The sequence below is a fragment of the Ptychodera flava genome, chromosome 19 (assembly GCF_041260155.1).
Source record: "Ptychodera flava strain L36383 chromosome 19, AS_Pfla_20210202, whole genome shotgun sequence".
Lineage (NCBI taxonomy): Eukaryota > Metazoa > Hemichordata > Enteropneusta > Ptychoderidae > Ptychodera > Ptychodera flava.
Genome location: NC_091946.1, coordinates 36,371,969 through 36,393,724, shown reverse-complemented (window position 1 = coordinate 36,393,724; position 21,756 = coordinate 36,371,969). Strand labels below are relative to the sequence as shown.

At 37.0% G+C, this 21,756-nt stretch overlaps 1 protein-coding gene across 2 annotated transcripts; it reads left to right on the top strand.

The window, feature by feature from the left end:
* The first annotated feature begins 279 nt into the window (after positions 1-279).
* LOC139119420 (FUN14 domain-containing protein 1B-like) lies at positions 280-21,714 on the top strand. Of its 2 annotated transcripts, none has more exons than XM_070683229.1 (5): positions 280-365; positions 16,304-16,430; positions 17,412-17,487; positions 21,170-21,307; positions 21,529-21,714. In XM_070683229.1, exons 1-5 carry the CDS (start codon positions 347-349, stop codon positions 21,604-21,606), a joined length of 438 nt encoding a protein of 145 aa, XP_070539330.1. In that variant the 5' UTR covers positions 280-346; the 3' UTR covers positions 21,607-21,714. The 2 variants fall into 2 exon arrangements, with proteins under 2 accessions (XP_070539330.1, XP_070539331.1); XM_070683230.1 differs by lacking the exon at positions 280-365 and adding an exon at positions 525-546.
* The last annotated feature ends 42 nt before the right edge of the window (positions 21,715-21,756 follow it).

Here is a 21,756-nt window from a genome sequence, read left to right as displayed (position 1 = left end):
TTTAAATCTCTCCTCTAATTATAGCAACGATATCTTTCAATCTAGGGCCTAAAAAGATTGGATCTTTTTCAACTTACATTCTCAAATATTGAAGTAGCCTATTGATATATTGTCATATAAAAAGCACTTTAACTTCTGTAAGACAGAACTTTTATATAATACGAACGAAATTTGAACTAAAAATAAAAAATTTGTCAGTGACTCCAATACGAATACGAATACGAATACAAAAACGAATACGAAAACGAATACGAAAATAACTTCAGCATCGTCCCGGGAATCAGAGAACAGATTGTATGAACCATTTTGACCCCTTAAGTTGTTGTAAATTCACACACAGACAAAGATGGCGGAGGAGCGACAAGGTCAGTGAACGACTACAAAAGTGTTGATGATACACAAATAATCGAAAGCTTTTAATTACCAAAGCGTCTCTGTACAGAGATGTTTTGAGAACAGCCGCCTTTGCAATATCTTGTCAATATAATATTACAACTTGTGCCGATTTCCTGTCTACACAGGATGTGTCCTTGGCTTGTATGCCCAGTAAGTTCCACTTCGAGTTGCATGGTTCTCATGAAAAGCATGGTTCTCCCCACTGCTTTACTGGGCACGGAGGTGTACCGTATACAACAAGTATCAAAATTTAAACTTTCCGATAACAGGAAGATTGCAAAGGTTTCTGACTATTTTCGGTTTGTCCAGAATGTGATTGACAGAACATACTTGTGACAATCACAAAATTGACAGCCTCAGAAAAATTGAAATTGAATATTGAAAATAAGAATTAATATAAAATTTCAAAATTTTAATTTCATTTATTTTACTTTACTCCAGTTTCATTTAAGTTCGAAATCATCCCTACTGTCTATGTTGTGGTTAAACTCTCCTGATTTTATATAGATATTGAAAATAGGGAAATTTATTTTAGCTTAAATTTGAAATACATCTAAAGTGGTCACTGTAGATCAGTCAACATATTATGCATAAAGGGTTTGGAGGTCATGCCAGTCAAGGAAGCTGTGGAATATAACCATATATTTAATCAACTTTCTACAAATGCAATATCCCTGCAAATACATTATGCTAAAAACACAGTTGGCTAAATTTTTTTATATATACAATGTAGTGTATGAGAGTCGTATTAAATTTAAGGTGTAAAGAGAAAACTGGCCAAGGACATCTCCAAACAGTTGTGACAATGCGATCATCAGAACAAGTGTGTTTAATGATCCAATGAAGTAAATGATATTATTTCAAATTTTCCTTGAATTGTGTGAAGTTTTAATCTTATTTAAAGTTTCGCTGGTCTTTGAAGTTAAGTCAGAAATCCTGTGTGGGTAAATGTCATGAACAGAGTCGCAGAGATAAAAAAAATATCAGCTTATGTTTCAGTCCACTATTCTTTTGAAACAATGTTGTAAAGTTTGCCAAGCTTGGTTTTTGGTATTTTAGGTGATTTTTCAGTTCTTTTTATGAAGTTTATCTTTGGATAATTCTTGGGCAACATCTAAGAAGTGGTACTCACAATACATTATAGTGAGTGCCACCGTTATTGGCTATAGCTGTGCTTTGCCTAGGTAGGTATGATGTCATCACTTGTTGGCAAACCTCTCCTTGAATTTGCTGATTGTTGTAGTATTGTAACAGAAAATGCCTTACACAAAAAAATGGTCACATAATCTGTTGAATTTTGGACAGATACTTGTAAGTAAGAGAAGAAAATGCTCAAGTTTGGACATTCAATACCAATTTAAAAGTCACAATGGAGAGCACTGGCATGACATCAATGCAAAACAATTCTAGGGACAGTGATGGCAACTTTGATAAATTTTTGTTGCTTTTCATTGTGCTAACACAATATTTGTACATGTATAAGTACATGTTGATCACTCCCTGGCAATCTTACAGGCAATCAGGTGTAAAGAGGCAACACATTGTGTATAGGCATTGTTATCGTTGGTAACTCGAATTCAATTTGAGAAATCTCACATGCTACATGTATGTATTACTGCATGTGTGGAAAATGCAAAAAGTTATGAGAATTACTGCTGGCGCCTGGCAATATAACAGTACTTGGGCAGATTGAACATTCTGTCATGACAATACACAATATGTATGTCATGATGTTATTTACAAAAGTTATGTTAGTCATAACAAGAAAAGAAACTTGACATTGCAGGTTTTACGTATTTCATTGAGGCAAATCACTGCCAATGCCTGCAAAGTGTAAGGGTGAGTATACTTATCACCTGATGGTGGTTGGTCTCTTTTGGCTGTGTTCCAAAAAACAATGGCAAGGACAAGATATTTCAGGAAAATAATTGATGGCAAAAATATCTTGAAAGGTAATAATCATGTTATTTATGGGAATAATCGTCTTCATCAATAAAACTCACCTGGGCAATTCCAGTGTCCCTAGTAAAAAACACTCGTCCCTTTCTGGCAACTAATTTTTATATTTTTTGGAGTGGGCATTGGTTTTTTGTCAGTTTGTTTTCTATATTGTTTTGATGTGGGCTTTTGGTGGCTATCTGTAAGTTTCATACTTATGACTGTATAATTAAATATGCATTTCAGTAAAAACATACAAGTTGTATGAGTACAATTCCTGCAGGTAAAGTGACGTCTTACCAGTTCAGAAAGTGTCAATATTATTCAAAGTGGACATAGTCAAACATACAAGTTATTTCACTTGTAATGTTTCTGATACAGAAGTAACAATATACACATAGCCCTTAGATGATTTTCACCAGATTCATCATTTTCATCAGATTTATGAATTCTAAAAATAATCTATGTGTATCTTCACTGTTGTCAAATGGAAATTTAGGTAGAATGCACATCAGGGACAGATATTTGAAACTCAAGCTTTTACAATTATATTCTTCTGGCCTACCACTTATAGGGGTTCATTTTGAAGCTTATGGAGTAAATAAAGTTTTTCCGACTTAATTTTGTGAAAATCAAGACTTTTGTTTTATCCATAGAGATGATACAGGGATGACAGCCATTTCAAATTTCTAATACAGAAGTAAATATAGAGAAATTTGTTTCTCTAGCACCAAAATTTGCACAGTGACCCCCAATTTTTATTCTTGATTTTCTTAGAGAGAGGATTGAAAGTTTGCTTGAGGAAAGTTTGAACAAAAATTAAGAAGTCATTTTCAAGGTGAGAACTACCTTAAATCATTTAAATGTTATAAAGTTGTTGAGGTAAGTACCAGTGATCAGGTCTGCAGGGATACCAGTAAAGCAATGTCTAGTGAGTAATGAAACAAACCTAAAGCCATGTTACTAGGGCGGAAAGCTGCTTTTCGTTGTCCCATATGACCAATTGGATTACAGCAAGGCTTGTCAATTTCTTCACCGGAAAGTTCTCACAAATTGCTTTTACTGTTGATCAATCATAGTACAGAAGAATAATACTAATACAGGAATTAAAATGCCATCATCACACCCTGTCACAGTCAGTGACAGTGATGGCAGTGAATATTTTCACCGTACTCAGTATTAAAGCCCTAACTACTGTATTTTCTATGAAGTGTGCATGTTGGGTCTATTATCAGAGTCCAAAATGAGCACTGATTGCCACACTTGCAGTAAGCTTGGTCAAAGGAAGCAGTGATAAGTTTTGTCATATGCCTGTGTGTATCACTAAAACATGGGTTGTTCAGAAAAATAAACACACCAAATAGGTTTAATGTAAAGTGACTTAATGAAAATCATGGTCACTGTCATAGGAAAATATTTATTGTATCATACACTGTAATGGTCAAAGATATTGAAATTGAATCCACCAACGTACAGGCAATTCTGCATAGCTTACTACTATATTACACTAGTGTCTCCATTCACAGATCGTGGCCAAGTTGTTTTCCATTCTGTCAATCCATGTATTCATTATTTTATCATTTAAATTTTTCCTCTTTTGGATATGTTTGGTCATTGAATGATACATCCACCCATCGAACGTGACACAAGACGTTGCACTTCACACGTTCTTGTAATGTAAAACCTTAGGTCAACAGACAAGCCAGGTTCAGTGTTTGATTTATTAGCAGTGTCACTTTTTCAGGCTGAAAGGAGTTCGATATATCATGTTCATAATCATGCTCAAATTTCCATTTAGTTCAAAGCCTTTCAATTTTTAGAGACCAAATATAATATTAATAGTAATGCTGTGATTTGTCAGCTGTATTTGGTATGTTTTTTTCCAAAAGAGGACAAACTTTCTGTGAAAGTTTGGATGTAGAAGTCAGTCAGAGGCCTGCATGATATGCAAATCAACAGGTTGTGTCACATGATCTAGGTTGTTCACCCTCCAGCAATGTCCAAACAAGGGAATGATCATGTGATCAAGGCATGTATTCACAAGATCAAGATTATGTAAAATGAATTAATAATGCAGAGAATAAGCAACAGTTACAGGCCATATTCAGCTATGGTTCAGCAAATCTGACTCAAGTAAGTTCCAATTTGTATAGTGATTAATGCGATTTTATGTCTCATAAATATTAGACAGGTCTGACTGCAGTCTGGATCAAGATTGATACTGCTTTTGATATGTACTAGTCTTATATGAGCCCCCCCCCTCCCCATCCCCCCTTCTCCAGCTGAATTACTGGCAAATTTATATTTTATGTCTGCCGCGTCAAGCTTTCATCCAACCAAAACAATAAAATCAGTGCATCCATTACAATGTAATTGTATGCAATACCATACTGTGTTTATACAGTTGCTTTTATTGGTAAATTTTATAAATGGAGGAGGCACTTTCTCATGTCATTATCAAAACAAACATTAGTTGGTTTTATCTTTAATTGATGTTGAGCCTCACCTTCCCTCGTTATTGTGTACACTGGTTTAGTCTATTGCCATTTGGAAACAAGATTGTGCAAAAAATTCAGTAGGGGAAATGAATAGGTTGTTACTTCAGTCTTGATTTTGGTACCGTGTTTGTACGGCAAAGAATGCATAACATTTGAAGAGAAAAATGACAGCAAACCTGACGGTACTGAGATATTGAGGCCACTTAACAATTGATAATTATTCAGAGAATATCTATGCATCTTATGAAATGCACTGTATGACTCACAGATCACCACCATACAGGTACAGTATATTCATGTGCCACAAAGGGGAGACTTTTTTCCAGTAAAATACAAGTAGTAAGCAAAATGTGAATTTTACCAGGATTTCCACATGGGTCTAAAAGGACTTACAGCAGGGGACAGCTGTAGATTGCATATAATTTATTTTTCTTCTCAAATCGCAGCAAGGGCCACTGGTTTAGCACATAAGATGTAAATAAATATAAAGGGTAGCACTCATTGGTGTGTCAGGGAAGCGGTCATATTAGTGTGACAGAAAGATCTAAAGTTGTGAAATTGGGGGCAGGTGATGCAGCTGAATACATTCTTTAGAACTAGTGTCAACATAAATAGTACAACAATCTGACTGTCACAAGAATGTGAGAGAGAGGCGTCAGCAATTATCAGTTTATTGGTTACAAAAGATGATACGATCATCGATCTCCCAGACAGTTTGAGGGCAGCAGTCCATGCGAGTAAATCACCTACGCTGTGAAAATGACATATCTTGTAGCAGGGCAGGTCATGACAGTTGTAAATTTACATGGTAGTGGCTTGACTTCTTGTAAATAGCTCAAAGTCCGGATACAGCAAGTACACATTATGGTATAAACTGGGCCATCATACTGCTGCTAGGGGGAAATTTTCTCCGTCATTTTGATTTCATGTGTCTCACGGGTATATTCAAGGATTAGCATAGCTGGATTTGAGGACTATGTGCATAGAGTATGATGGCTATAAACATTTTATTACAATGACAGCTGAGGTACTGGCTTCAGTTGTTAACGTTGCAAAAACAACAAGCAGATCACCAGTCAGCAGTTATAGCATAACATTCATTCCAGGACCAAATGACACAGTATGTGACGTCAGGAGGTGAATGTACCCTAGATATCAAATGAAATATCTACAAGAACAGGAGGTCCTAATGAAATCCTTACCAGAAAAATATGAGGATAGGGTAACGTGATATCAACTTCATGTGTAGTTTGTTAGGGAATGGGTACAAAAGGGAGTTTTGGTGCCAGATACTTGTCAGTGAAATCACAAAATACTTGTAAAGGACCTCTTTCTGCACCCCATTGACAAAGCCAATGAACAGTTCAAAGTCAGTCTGACCCATGAGGTAATGAATTCAGGAATTTTATTCCATTGAGTCTACTCATGTGGTCATTTTGAGGTCATTAGCCATGAATGCCATCTTTGATTGCCAGTCAGAACATCCAGACACAATCGCTAGTTTCATTCAATATTTCTTTTTCGATCTAAAACAGTTTATTCAGTATGTACAAACATTATTGGGATATGTGATGAGTTTTCACTTTATAGGCAATGTTGTAGTTGTATATGTATGAATTAAAAGAAAAGATCGGTCATGGTTTTACCTTCTCAAAACATTTTTTGTTCCTCGCATCGATGGTCTATATCACATCTGTTGTACAGTACAGTTTCAAACTAGGGCAAGTAGGAGATGAAACAAGATTTTTCAACCACTTTGATTCATACTCAAGTGGCAGAGGTCAACACCAGAGGGCGTCCACAGGGACCAAGGTCAGCATCAGAAGTCACTGAGTTCTGAGATTTTACCTCAGAACAAATTTTCATTCAAGTCCCAGGATCATATTCTTTTGTAGCGTGTACACCCTCATAGGACCAATCAAACTCTACCTCAGGTAGTGAATCTTGAGGCCTGACATGGCCTTTGAATCAGTCACAAGCTGAACTCATTTTAAGTTTTTCCCAGTCTGTCAGAAGAACTAATTTGGCATGCCTGTTAGAGATTTTGCAGATTATCTTCACAGAAAAGCATGTACTATTTTAGCCTAGACCCTATTCGTCGTTTACTGTCTCCGTGCCTCCAACCCCACTGTCGGAAGCGTGGATGCCGTAAACAATGAATAGAGTCTAGGCTAGCACTATTTGCATTATATAATTTTATAATCATATTATAATGCCTTTTCAAGTTGAGTCGATCAAACAGTCAAGTACCTTTAAGACCATATCATATTGTTTCTTCAACACAAGTTTGATGGTGAGTTCTACAATAAGACATTTGAAATCTTCCGTCCAGCTCCTTTTACTTGTGTAGCTCCAATCACACAACTGAAAATGATTGGCACAAACCAAACTTTTTGAGTTGGGTAAATAACATGGAAATATTGATCTTATGGAAATGAGTAAATAAGTAAATTCTGTGATATCTATTTGTTCTCTAAATCCTATTTTTCCGTCTGGAAAGCTCTTGATATTTCAAATATGATTGTTGAAACAGTAAAAACCATATTTCATCATCACTTGAAACTCTTAATGAGTGAAAATTAATCATTGTAATTATATTTTTCTGTAACGAAGGAAATAAATTAGATAATTAAAGCATTAGAAACTATCTTAATGAGTATGAAACATCAGTCCTTCAGACTGCCTGAAGGATCAACCCTTTCCGCATCAGACATTGGTATATTCCTATTGTTTTCAATAGGGCTGGTAGACCTTATTCAGATAAATGGGGGTGACAAGTTGATGCTCATAAGCCTGAATACCTCATTATCTTGCATATAAGCCAAAAGATACTGTCATTAAAATAGTAGAGTTATACTAGATTGCTGATCAGAGTCACCGTACCTTGGTGTCCAAATCAAGCATTATAGAAAGCTTTTCCTTGAATTCACGTTACCATATTCATTATCCCCTTTTTCATTCCAAGCCCACCAGCTGCCATTCTGTTGAGTCAGTGAAGACAGTCAGCTTCTTAAAAATCTCCCTAAACATGGTATGTATCACTGGACTGGGCTGCCTATTTTATATTGACATTAATGAATTTCACTGGCTTGACAGAATTATGGACTCTGAATGCAAGGTTTGGGCACCCTGAAAATCAGTGCAGTTTCAACTCCCTTGTCAGGAAGAGGGATGCTTTCGCAGGGAAAAGGTTGAAAGGAATTTACCAAATCCATCAGTAGAACATTTTGTCAGGGATGTTTCGGAAGTCAAAATAAAGCTGAACACGTTCATACACATTGCCATAAATAGTAATTGACCTTAGCTTAAGAAAAACAACAACACTGTACTTAAATTTGACTGAAGACTCAAAGTAAAATACTACTTTATTTTATGCATAGTTAATAATATCACAAACTGAACTTTGGAAGTGTTTATGGCATTTTTTAATGTGTTACTGTGATCGTCTGAGCGCCATGCCATAATTCTATTCCATGGACCAAGCTCTACCTACAAAGACTTCATTCAGAATTTTTCATATTTTGCTCTAATTAACCATATATATAATTAACCTGCCAGTGCACTGTACAAATAATGAAATAAATGGGTTCTTAATTAAATATCCCAGGTCATCCTATAAGAGAATTCAGTCAATTAATTTTTTGCAATTAAAACATACATGTTTAATTATTTCTTTCTCTTTGTGTATACCGGTAGTCATGGAAAATATTAATGGTGTCAATTATTTATTTAATAACTGACATTGTGTGTACTCTGACCTGTTCTACTAAAATAATTTAATGAAAAATAAATTCGTAGTGGGTTTACAGGCCATATCGTCCTTCATTTTTTTGTCACGTAGAAGAGTGATGAAAAGCCGTAAATTGAGCTTTGTCACATGTTTTTGTGTTTGATTATTTGTTTGCTTCCTGATATTTTTGTAGAGCTTTCAAAAGCCAATCAGTTTCCAAACAATGATTTTGTTGATGTTTGTCAATAAGCAAATGGTCACTGCATCAGTAAAGTAGTAACTTTCAAAAATTGCTGAGTCTTGAAGTTTGTCCACAAAGATAAATGATGAATCATGTGACCACAACCATAGCAACAGCCAATCATGGGATCATAACCATAGCAAGAACCAATCATGTGACCACAACCATAGCAACAGCAAATTCTTTTAATACTTTACCTGCACACTGCCCGTCTTGCCAAGCATGAGTTGTCACACCTTCATATCAGTGTCTGCTGTCATCAGACAAAATAAAGTCCTTCATAATCAGCGTGAAGATCAAGGTACCCAGAAGACCACTGTGACACTCACTGCTTTTGACAAACATTGTCACCACCAGGCAAAGTCTGTAATTATCACCATGCTTATATATGTGTTAGCTAGACAAGTCAGTGAAAGTTACATTCACATGTATGATTTTCGTGGTGTTTAATTTGTGATGTATGTCAAAATACTTGTAATATGTTTTGCTTTACTGGTTGTACCTAATTTGACCTGATAGTGACAAATGAACTTGAGGGGAAAAGGGATTAATCATCATAAAATCGGTTGCTTTTCTATCACGGCCTCATAACCTTTTGATCAGCAGTAACCAACAAACTCTTCCAATCCCATTACCTTGTATGTATAGGCCCAACAACTCTATTATTAGTAACCCTTATCTTGCAAAGTTCATATTTCACCATCAGGTCAAGTTCCTTAAAGCTAGTGAAGCACAATATATCCTATTTGGTGCATTTAACAAAAAATTGAACATTTGAAGGCCCCTGAAATCACAGATATTGTAAACATGATTTTTATGGACTATATAAAGCTGTTGGAACAGACCAAGCCAAACGGGTGGAAATACCTATGGTTTTGGCTCATTACCGCTTTTCACTGACTTGGCTGATGGGGAAGTGATACTGTCTGGGAGGGAAAGGGTTAAGACATATTGTTCATGACCTCACCAAACACATTACTTGGCCGTTCAAAATCAAAGATAATGATGCAACAAGACTCTAACAAGTCACTTTTCCATTTAAGTTAGTCTGGACTTTTGGCAGCACTTCCTCTCTATCCTTGTGCCTTCATCTTCAATTGAGAATTCTAATACCCATAGCATCAGTGACAGAATATAGGTGTGTTATAAAGGTAGCATCACTTTATTGCATAGTGGCATTCAAACATCCATAATTTGTGATGCATAATGAATCTAACACTTGAAAAGATCTGAGATGAAAAAAATTAAATGAGACATTTCCACACATGGCAATGCTGCATATGTCACTTTTCATTCATTGTGTTCCCAGCATACAATATGAGCATGTTAATGCAGTGTTAGTGCAAGGTGTCAGGGTTTCGTCTTCAAATCAATGTGACATCACACTAACCATGACGTGCTTTTCACGACAAGGACCATCTCACAAGTAACATGAAATTCCCAGGCAATACTGGATCTACATAAAACAAGGTTAGAAATCACCATTACCCCAAGTGGTCAAGCTCCTTCACAAAGCCACAGACAAGGCGAATAGTGTCTGTGATAGAGCTTGTGAGGCTCCCTAAGAAAATGGTATTGTTTTCTTAATGAAATAACTTCCCGACACAGCTTTGCATGTTTTTTGATCATCACTCTGAGTGTGACTTACAAACACAAGATAGCAAATATATATGTGCTTTTGGTATCACCAGTTTGTGTCCAATAATATGGTTTGATACACGTACATGCGGAAGCACCTGAAACTGAAAGTCCCAGGAATTTCCAGACTCTCAATTCCCAGGGAACAGGTCTACAATCACCATTGAAAACAATGGGTTCAGACCAAACCATGGTTGTGAAAGGGTTCATATCTTTGAATGTTCTGAAAATCACTCTGTGTCAAAACTGTAGAGTAACATGCACTGAAACTGAAAGATTTTCTAATATTTGCAAGTGATCCTGCAAAATAGTGTCTTTCCCTTCGCAAATTACTCCAAGAAATTGAATATTTTCAGCAAAGTCCGTGAGTTTTCAGTTACTTCCAGTTACAGTACGTGCCACTAGTTCGGTATGAGGATAATAGAACTAGCATTTATCCCGACAACAATATAAGACTTAGTAGTTCACAAAAGTAACATCTGGGGCATTCTATGAGTAACTATATTTCACTCAAGATCAACAACCATCTGTTGTATTTCAACTGTCTTCTAGTGAATTTCAAAAGTCACATGATAAACTAATTAAGGAAAGTATCCAAAGACATTTTGTGAAATTCTAAATAAACTTTTGCAAAAGCATGATATGTTCCCAGTTGTACCATATAATTATTGTCTCAACCTTAATTAGAGGCTTAGACCCTCTAACCTTGAAGAATTTTGTGAGAATGGTGACATACTACATGCCAGTACATACCATACCGGTATACTATGTAGTTGATTAGCTCAGTACTGACATTGTCATCCATAACGTACAGATGCTACCTTTGAAGATGTATTGAAGTACGCTGACATCCATTGACAGCAATTTATCTGCCGCTATCACTGTACGTGTGTTTGATCACATCCTACATGACATAAACACATGATAAATGAGTTTTACACTTCTGTCATAACCAGCTATCATTCACACCTATTCACATAAATTTAACCTTTGAACTTTTCCATTGCCACTACAACCTTTTGTTACCACAAAATAATTCCCTGTATCCTTTCAGGTCATTATTCATCATCCCAGACATACTATAACACCGAAATGAACTATATGCTGAAATGTTGACCTTACATATGTGTTAAGTTGTATTTCAAGGAAAAATGTAAAAATTCCCTCAGCTTTCTTTTTTATATATTTATGTAGAGTTTCTTGTTCTTCTCCCAAACTATGTTGAAATTTCAACTGCTCAATACCAATGTTATTGTTGTCAACTAAATTTCAGTCCAGATGAAAATTCATTGTCAAAAATAACATTTCATATTGGGCCCTATGGAAAGTATGGGCGTGGCTGACACATTGTCTTGCAAATATTTCAGCAACTAGAATAAGAAAATGTGTTTGTTTTCCAGAACAAAAATAATAGAAATATTATCAAAAGTTCCAAATACCGTCCCTATCTAAGTACATCATGTACGTTCAGGGAAATAAAGGCAGTTATAAAAAATGCTTGATGTCAGTGAATTATTTATTTAGCAGGCATATTTAGTAAAGGTTTTGTCTATTTGACAAATTAATTGCAATATTTTATTTTGTTTAGAATACGCTTATCAGAGGGGAACATATTTGCCGATACTGACTGTAAATTAGGACATCATAATTGATGTCAGTGTATTGAAGTGTGACTATGAGGATACTCAAGGGAGAAAATCTTCCATTGTAGAAATGTTTATCTAAAATTTGGAAAACATGAGAAATGTCATAAAAATTGAATTCATCAGTTTTACAGACTACTAAGTTTCACTGAAGATTTAGAGTCAAGGTTGTGTTAATATTCTTGCTAATTCATAAAATGGCGCCATCGATGTATCATTTGTAAAGAACTTTCCCCTACAACTTTTGGAATGCTACAATTTGAAAAATTGGTTTGTGGTCAAAGACACGAATAGTGATCAATCTTAGATAGTGCAGTGGTGCAAATTTATGACCGGATACCAACTCATCAATATATTTCAAGCTAGTGGCACAAATTTATACTAAGGCTCTCCAACTATCAATATATTCTTGGGTAGTGATACAAATTTATGGCCGGATACACAACCACATGCTTGTTGTAAGTTAGTAGGGCAACTTGTATGCGGAGTGTAGTGCATGGATCACTTGTGGAGAATACAGGCCAGAAAAGTCAATGCCAAGACATACTCATCGCAGCTAATGTTGTATGCACAGAGTAGTAGGATTGACCTTCAAATGAACTCCAAGTAGATACAACAGTATTGTCTATTACAATAAATTTGCATAATTAAGATTGATAAGGGCATTTTTGATAATGAGATTAAAGTATGAAAAACAATACATTAAAATTATGGCTTAAATTAGTCAACATGTTTGAACATCTGTTATACTACTTATAAGTAAATATTGTATTAAACAAATTAGTTGGTCTTCTGTACACTTGAAAACATTTGTATCTCATTTGATATCGATCCTTATACCTGCATGCCTTCCAAGACTTAAAGAACAGACTGCGGAGGTCATATTACTAGCAAGTTTATCCAGCTATTTAATGATTAATTTATTAAATTATTCAGTTTGTTACATTGATCATTTATGAGTTTGTTCATTAATTTGTTAATTATCGATTCTTTTGATATTTATGTTTTCATCTTCTGACTGTGCATGGCAAGTTCAACTCATTTTCTTAATTAATCAACAAAATGTAATTTGGTCAATGGGTCATATGATGTCACTAATGGTCAAGTGATGTGCAGTTCGTTGCGAATTTTGCTTTCAACAGTGTCTATATCGTACTACCAGGAGGAAATAATTGTGATCAACGCATTTAAAACTGACAATAGCTGTCACTTTTTTTATACCAGTTTGATTATTTTTATTCAATAAATATGCATATATTCCAAATTCTCATTCCTGATGATATACATTGAAATACAAATAATTAGCCGAGCTAACATAATGCCATGTGTGCAATTACGATCGTTGACAAATGAATTGTAGTCAGACCAAAGTCTAGTTTTCAATAATAATATTAGCATTACAGGCCATTTTGACAAGTTGAACACCAGCCAATGAGTTGAACTTGACCCTGGGAAGTAAAATAAGAAACTGTATTCACAAACATATGAAAAATACTGAAAAAGATATGAAAATTAAAAGTCAAAGGTAATGGAAAGTTGAAGCTGATATCTTTCCTCTGCATGTACCAGCACAGTAAATGATGCAAATAAATTTTAAAGGGAGGGGTTGTCAGAACTGTGCCTGTGCAACGTTGGTGTTTACAAACAATGTATTTTGTGCACTATATCTACATGTATAGATGCATTACGTTAACATAGCAGCATGCAACATTTAAATTTTACAATGTACTCATTACAAACAATTGTTTGAACTTTCATCAATCGCCAACGTACCCTGGATACAGTGTTTACATTAGTCCTATGGCTGCCATACGACCTTAGAGTGCAGTTCCGAGGACCTCCCTCCCATTAACAAAATAAGCAAATCAACAAAATTTATAAATCGTAGCAGGAGAATTCTAAAGACATAAATGTTAATGCAGTGGTTATAACAGTGACATATTATTTAAATGATAGCTTGTCAGTTAGACTACATGGTATCACAGTATAGTGGTCAGTGTAGTAGATTCGTGACGGGAGGATAGTGAATGTGTGGGCGTGACCATAGCATTCTATTCACTATTTGAGCATTGTACAATCATAGGCTGACTTAGGTAAGAGTGCTGTTGTGTCCTATACATTTCACCAGTGCAGAATCTTGTCCCATACCCAGAAATAATTGTTACATCATCCTGTAAATAAGCTTCCAGCTTTCTGATGATAGATAGAAAAAATGACTAAATAGAGACACAGGACACACTGTCCAGGGTGTAGAGACTGAGGTAGAAATAATGACAAGAGTTGCTGGTATTCCCTAATGAGTGTTGCATCCACAGCATAGTTCTCTCTTTTACTTAGGTGTAAATTGAATGTCATAACTATTAACCTCACCATTCTATCAGACTCATGCCTATTAATTTCCAGTGCATATTTTACTGTGTTAGGAAGCACTGACAGAGTGTGTCAGTGAAACCATGACTAATGTGCTGACCATTGATAGCTGTGTCAAGATAAAGGACATGCAGTAAAGCCAACAATGCCTGGCCACACAAGAGATGAACCTTAATTTAGTTTTTTCCTCCTGGTCATGCCCATAAAAGCAATTATTACAGAGTAGAAATTATCTTGCCTCAAGATTGTATTGAATGTGCCGGTAGAGTCATGAAACATTTCATAGATGTAACATAAATAATAGAGTATTGTTCATTGTGTAAAACCTCAGTCGATGAATGGACTAGCTATGGTTGATATCAATGTAAGGAACAGTTGAATAGAATACACACTATGCTATGAATTTAATCCTTATGACACATTTCAATTCATTTTGTAGTGAGACATTCCATGAAAACATTAGGAGCAGAAAGCTAGCATATCAACTGTATCCAGTCTTTAAAGGTTTTAATGCAAATAATTCAAGCTGTGGCACATGTATAAAATTATATTACTGGTAAAAGCAATACCTGTAATATAGAGTTTGTGTAAACTGGAATGTGAACATTTCATGATACCCAGTAATCTATAATGAACATGAATGATGTGGTATCAATATTAAAACAAATGCTCTCTCTAGCTTCCTTGATCATTTTGTGGCTGAACACAAACAAATGACAAGCTGAAATTCTACGTCAGTTTTTACATTGGGTTTAACTTTTATCAGAATATCATTAATGTCTATCATTCATTCCATGGATTATACAAATGATAGTTTGTGATGCTTGTTAATGCAGTTCAACATTGTGACAGTTGTAGGCTTATCAAGGTATTGGCAGATGCTAATGCTGCTGTTCTTAAAGCCTAGAGTAAATTCAGATGGTTATGTTATTGTATGACTGTGAAGAGCATTATGAACTAATTCCAATGTTTTCCACTGAACTATACACAAGTTCCCACATCAATCCACCAGACTTGTTCAGTATATTTCCTCTGAAACTCCATGTATTTGATAAGGAACTTCTTCAAAGGGTTCACCACCACCATTGTTTTGCCTTTTGGTTCTGCTGGTCATTCTTCACAATTTTGTAAAGAGAGACATTGAGTCTCAGAGCTATCATTGAGGGTAGTACCATTAGAGCTTGCTGGCAGTGCGCCCTCTATCATACAAAATTTCTAAACTTTAAAAGAATCGGTTCAGAAATCAATGGCCATGTCTGTGTGTCAGTCCAACATTACCACATATCAAGAAATAAATTCAATCATGTCAAACTATACCTTTTGTGGGCCAATGGCCTGTCATATAGGTGTTTGAGGTCTATATAGTAATTACAGGTTCTGCTTAAAAATATGAAAATGTCTGGTGTAAGTGAAAGAAAAAGAGATAAAAGCATGGATTAAGAAAGTCAATTTTAAGCATTAAAATAAGTGATTGTTCTCATATTTGCAACATTTTAAACGGTCTGAAACGTGTCATTCCAGAAAGCTGTCAAAATATTAGGGTTGAAAAGATGTCCCAGGTAATCATTATGAATATTTCATAGGCAATTTGAGAACAAAGTAAGATAGATACACACTGTCTGAAAAATGTGTAAGCTGGATAGAAAATGTCAACAGGACTGAGATTTTGGATTCTTCTTATGACCTTGAGAATAAAAAGTCAGTTTTAGAAATAACGTGTGAATTCTGAAAAATGACTTGATTGACAGGATTTGTAGGCAATTTACATTGGGATATTTTCTAAACTTTGCCCTAAGGAATATTGTTTTCAATGGAGAAGATATTGATTGAATCCTATTTTCTTTCACAGATGATGAACACTTTGAGGTGATTGACCTGACAAGAGAAAGAAGGAATGAGTACATTGAGAAATTATTGGGAGATCTGAGTACAAAGGGAGCTGTCACTCAAATTGCAGTGGGCGGAGCCTCAGGATGGTGAGTTACAATGAAAAACCTGTGCTTTTGTTAAATTTGGCTGTAAAAATGACCACAAAAAGGTTTGATTCATTCTCTTTTCCTCAAATATGAATCTACTGCTAAGTCCCAGGGAGGACGCAATTCCAGTATTGAGAAACCAGCTGGAGAAGATAACTGCATGTATTTTCTGTATCATCTCCTCCTCTGTACAAAATCAATCATAATCAATCAATCAATCAATCAAATGGATTTCTATAGTGCCAAACTCCAAAATGCAGTAGTGTTCGATGATGTTTTACAAAGGCAGAATTGTTCATTAGCTACTAAACAGAAAAGTTTTGATGTTCTTCTTAAAGTATCAAGAATGGGTGACTGGTGCCCTTAACTAATTGGACATTGTTCCAGGTGAAGGGGCAGTGAATCAGAAAGCATGGTTCCCATAAAGTGACATCATAGTTGTAATAGCATGGGAACCAAGTAACAAACATGGCATCATATTGTCCTCAGTACACACTGGTTTACCATGAATGCCACAGCTTTAGCTTCGTCTGCAGACAATCATACCCAGTTGTTTTGATTTCACATGAGAAGTGACAGCACACTTCACCCGTTCTGTAGCTTTCTGATCAATGCAAGACTTTTGCCAAATAAACTTTGGTTGCATCATACAAACTGCTTAGGCTGCAGTCACCAGTATGGATACAGCGCTCATTTGAAAATTTTGGATATGCACACAAACAATGTCTGGACAGTTTTGTATAGCAACAGACCCATCGCACGCGTCTCATATGTTTTGTACAGCTGCAGATGGGACGACCCCTTCCCTTTAGTCTTATTCCATACTGGTATGGATGGGCCTATAAACATGGAAACAGTGATGAAATGGTCGATGTTATGTCAAGATGATTATTAAATATGAATTTTACATCCTGAAAGCTAAAATGTCGGTACAATGACCCAAAGATTCAGTGATGACTTTGTTTCATTTTCACACCATAGGGTTGCAGGTTATGTGTTCCAGAGAGTTGGCAGAGCCGCTGCTACTGCTATTGGTGGAGGGCTCATTCTAATCAGGGTAAGTTATCATTCACAGTGTCAATAGGCCTTTTTCTCTATGGACCAGAGACTGCACTTTAACCCTTTTCCTGTCAAGTCGGTGAAATCCGCTTGAAATTCGGTGTAGCCAGAATCTAAGCACTGGTGACCGTTATTCTCCCAGCCCGGTGGAATCGGGCCCTTTTTGGGTACCCCCTTTCCTGCCAAGTCGACGGCACTACGTTTTGCTATCCCCTGTGCGTTTAGGGGTCATCCGAGGAGAGGTTTTCTGACAAGGAACGCCTTTTCCCCTCGAAATGGGTTCGCAGGGAGTCGATAGACAGGGAAAGGTGCAGAAACCTGTCCGCGAGTCCCCCACACCCGAGGGGGGGTGGTTTTTTTTTACCGCTTTTCAGCGGACTTGGCAGGATAGCATGGTGACGTTTTCTGGCGGAGTTGGACGTACTTGGCTGCCTGGCACTATAGAGATTGCTGCCGAACTTGACCAACTCGGCAATGCTAATCTAGAAGGCTACCTCTTGCAAACGACTTGGCAGATATGCCGATGGTGCGAGACGAAAGTCACTTATTCAGTTGCGCGTGACTGAAAATGAGAACGTATTTTTGACGGGACGGCTCGACTTGTTCCTCCAATGGAACGGATATGAACGACTCGGAAATACCATTACAAACTGGTGTCCGACGTACTAAGCTGGGCTTCAGCTCTGCAAGTTCAAGCCAGGCAACGTCCTTCACCGCCTTGGCCGTGCCATTCAATGGACGTAGCTTTGGATTTTTTATTTATTCCATCGTCCGAAGTATTGGCTCTGGTTTGCAGGCAAACGTATCCTCTTGCCGACGCATTAGTAACTACGTACGCTGTTTGCGTACAGAGAATTCAAAAGGTGACATAAGGTCAATATGCTACGGGATACCGCCTGCAGTTAGCAGGGACTGCTTTTGTTATGCAAACCAGCTAGCAGTACAATATGGCTGCCAGGCATGTGGACACGTCGATGGCTAGAACAATGGAAGCATATTGCGTTGCACCCGTGCATCGCAAAAGTGAACTGAAGACTTGGGTGTAGTGACTGGTTATCACTGGTTAGCTGCAGCCCAAGCCATGTCGGTACAAACCCGTACCTGACTGAGGACCACTCGATTAAGTCAGTAATGAACGGTAACACTCGTAAGCCAACTCCCAACTGAGCTGGCTAAACTACGTTGAGCTGTGCTTCAATGGCTCAGCCATGTCGTTAATACAACGGCAAAAAACGTAGTTTTTGTGCTACACTGCCAAGTCGTTTAAGGTACGTATTCAATTGACCCTACCCTGGGGAAACAGGACAGGTTTGATGGTGCTTCTGCAACCCTAGCACGATCCTCAGGGTCTCTGACTAACAGACGAGTGAGGTGATGTTTGTGCCTAGCGGACGTGCGTAATACTGAAGGAGTTTATTTCCGAAAAAATAAACATGAAACGGCAATAAAATGACGCACTCCCAGGGGCAAACAAAGCCGGTGACCTCAATTTTTTTCTGCAGCAACCTTTGAGCTCCTTCCCCTGTCTACGGGCATGTAGAAATTATCGAAGTCTAACACGTATAAGTACGGCTAAAACTACCCTGAAAATGGGCGATTTCAGCCAAAATGGCTGGCAGGATAACATGCAGGAGAGCCAATCTTTTGCAGGCACATATTATGGGGCGGTTTTCTACTGACTTGGGAGGATAACGGACAAGGGCGCTCGGCAGGAAAAGGGTTAAGGAACAAGTCATCGTTGATTACACAGTCCCCACTTGTTAATGGGTACTTTGATTACAAGTCCTCAAAGAGGATAGAGTCGTTAATTAGGTCTGTGATAAAATACTTTGATACAGATGGCGCTCAATGGCCAAGAATGAGTTCCATGGTGATGAAAACATAAAACCAATGTAGGCCACCATCTTAAGTTCATTAAATGAGTCAACTAGGAATTAATCAACAGGATGTTGCAAAACATTTTTGCATCCTATCATAACACTGATAGATAATCACTGGTACCATATTTTATAAAGTTTGATGCAGTGCTTCTGGACATTCACCCTAAAAACAAAAGTTCATCATGTAAATGCAAATTGGCAATTAATTTAATTTATTGGATCGTATCACAAAACAAATCGATGTGCATATGTATGACATAGGTCAATGTCCTTGTACCAACTTTGAATAAAATCGGTTGAGATATGCCTGAGTTATGGCTTCGTACATAAAAAAATCGTAACAAAATGGGCCGCACGGCAGCCATATTGGATCGTATCACAAAACCAATTGACGTGCATATCTATGACATTGGTCAATGTCCTTGTACCAACTTTGAATAAAATCGGTTGCAACATGTCTGAGTTAGGTCTCTGTAGATGAAAAAATTGTAATAAAATGGCTGCCTGGCAGCCATATTGGATCGTATCAGAAAACAAATCGACGTGCATATGTATGACATAGGTCGATGTCCTTGTACCAACTTTGTATAAAATCAGTTGAGATATGCTCGAGTTATGGCTTTGTACATGAAAAAATCGTAACAAAATGGCCGCACAGCAGCCATATTGGATAGTATCACAAAACAAATTGACGTGCATATCTATGACATTGGTCATTGTCATTGTACCAACTTTGAATAAAATGGGTTGAAACATGTCTGAGTTTAATGGCTCCGTACATGAAAAAATTGTAATAAAATGGCCGCCTGGCGGCCATATTGGATCGTATCACAAAAAAAATCAATGTGCATATGTATGACATAGGTCAATGTCCTTGTACCAACTTTGAATAAAATCGGTTGAAACATGTCTGAGTTAGGTCTCTGTACATGAAAAAAATCGTAATAAAATGGCCGCACGGCAGCCATATTGGATCGTATCACAAAACCAATTGACGTGCATATCTATGACATTGGTCAATGTCCTTGTACCAACTTTGAATAAAATCGGTTGAAACATGTCTGAGTTATGGCTCTGTACATGAAAAAATTGTAATAAAATGGCTGCCTGGCGGCCATATTGGATCGTATCACAAATCAAATCGACATGCATATGTATGACATATGAAGTAATCATTGTACCAAGTTTGAATGAAATCGCTCCAGGCATCTCTGAGATATCTGCGTGAATGGACGCACGCACGCACGCACGCACGCACACACGGACATGACCAAACCTATAAGTCCCCCGGACGGTGTCCGTGGGGACTAACAATCACAATCAATATCACGTGATACATGTCATATCTGCAAACAATCATTTATGATAAATGGCATGGATTAACTGATATTGTGCCTGTATTTCTTTTATATCTATGTAGCCAGCTCAGCTGATCCTATATCACATTTCCAAATTACAAATCATTTTGACGTTACATGTATTTGTCAGGGTTCTCAATTACCAGTACAATTTTACCTGAAGCCACATTGGCCGACCATCACTTACAAAATCCATCGGTCATGACTCATACATTACGTTATGTGTTGAACAACATACCTTACCATATGTCTACATGTATGTCTTAAGATCAAACATGTACCGGTAGTTTGTATGGTATCATTGTCTTTCAGTGTATAGGCACTCTCACCAGACAGACATATTTGGTGAGCGTCACCCTAGAAACATATCCCTAGTTGACTCTACAAAATTGCCACTGTCCATAGTTTTCATTCAGTAAATGTGTTTATCCATTCTTCCCAGCTTGCTCACTATGGAGGCTACATCAAGATAAATTGGCAGCAAGTTGAGAAGGATGTGAACCAAGCACAGAGACAGTTGACCAAAGAAGCCAAGAAGATGCAAAGACATAACCAAGAGATACAAGGATATTTACATAAGGTAAAATACTCTGCTTACATGCTGTTAGGGAGTATTCCTTTAACAGTACCCTGGCTTTGCATACTGAATACCTATAACCTCAATCCCATCATGTAACAGTATTTTTTCACATGTTTCAATGTCATGTCTGTGATTTAGATCCTTGTAGGGGAGTCCATAAAATGTGCAAAGATACTCAGTGCAATGATACTCAGTGTAGATTTTTCTCATTTCCTTTCCAGATAAAACAATTTTGTCAACAGAATGTGATGCTGTCAAGTGGTTTTGTCGGCGGATTTCTCCTGGGTATAGCATTTTGATTACTGTACATACGGTACAGGTACATTTGGAACAGAGTTACCAGTATATGAAAGCTGACCAAATAGGGAAACATTTTTCCATTATGCAAATTATCATAGCAACAACCAATCAGTGTCTCCGAAACTGCTGTACTGATTGGCTGTTCAGTG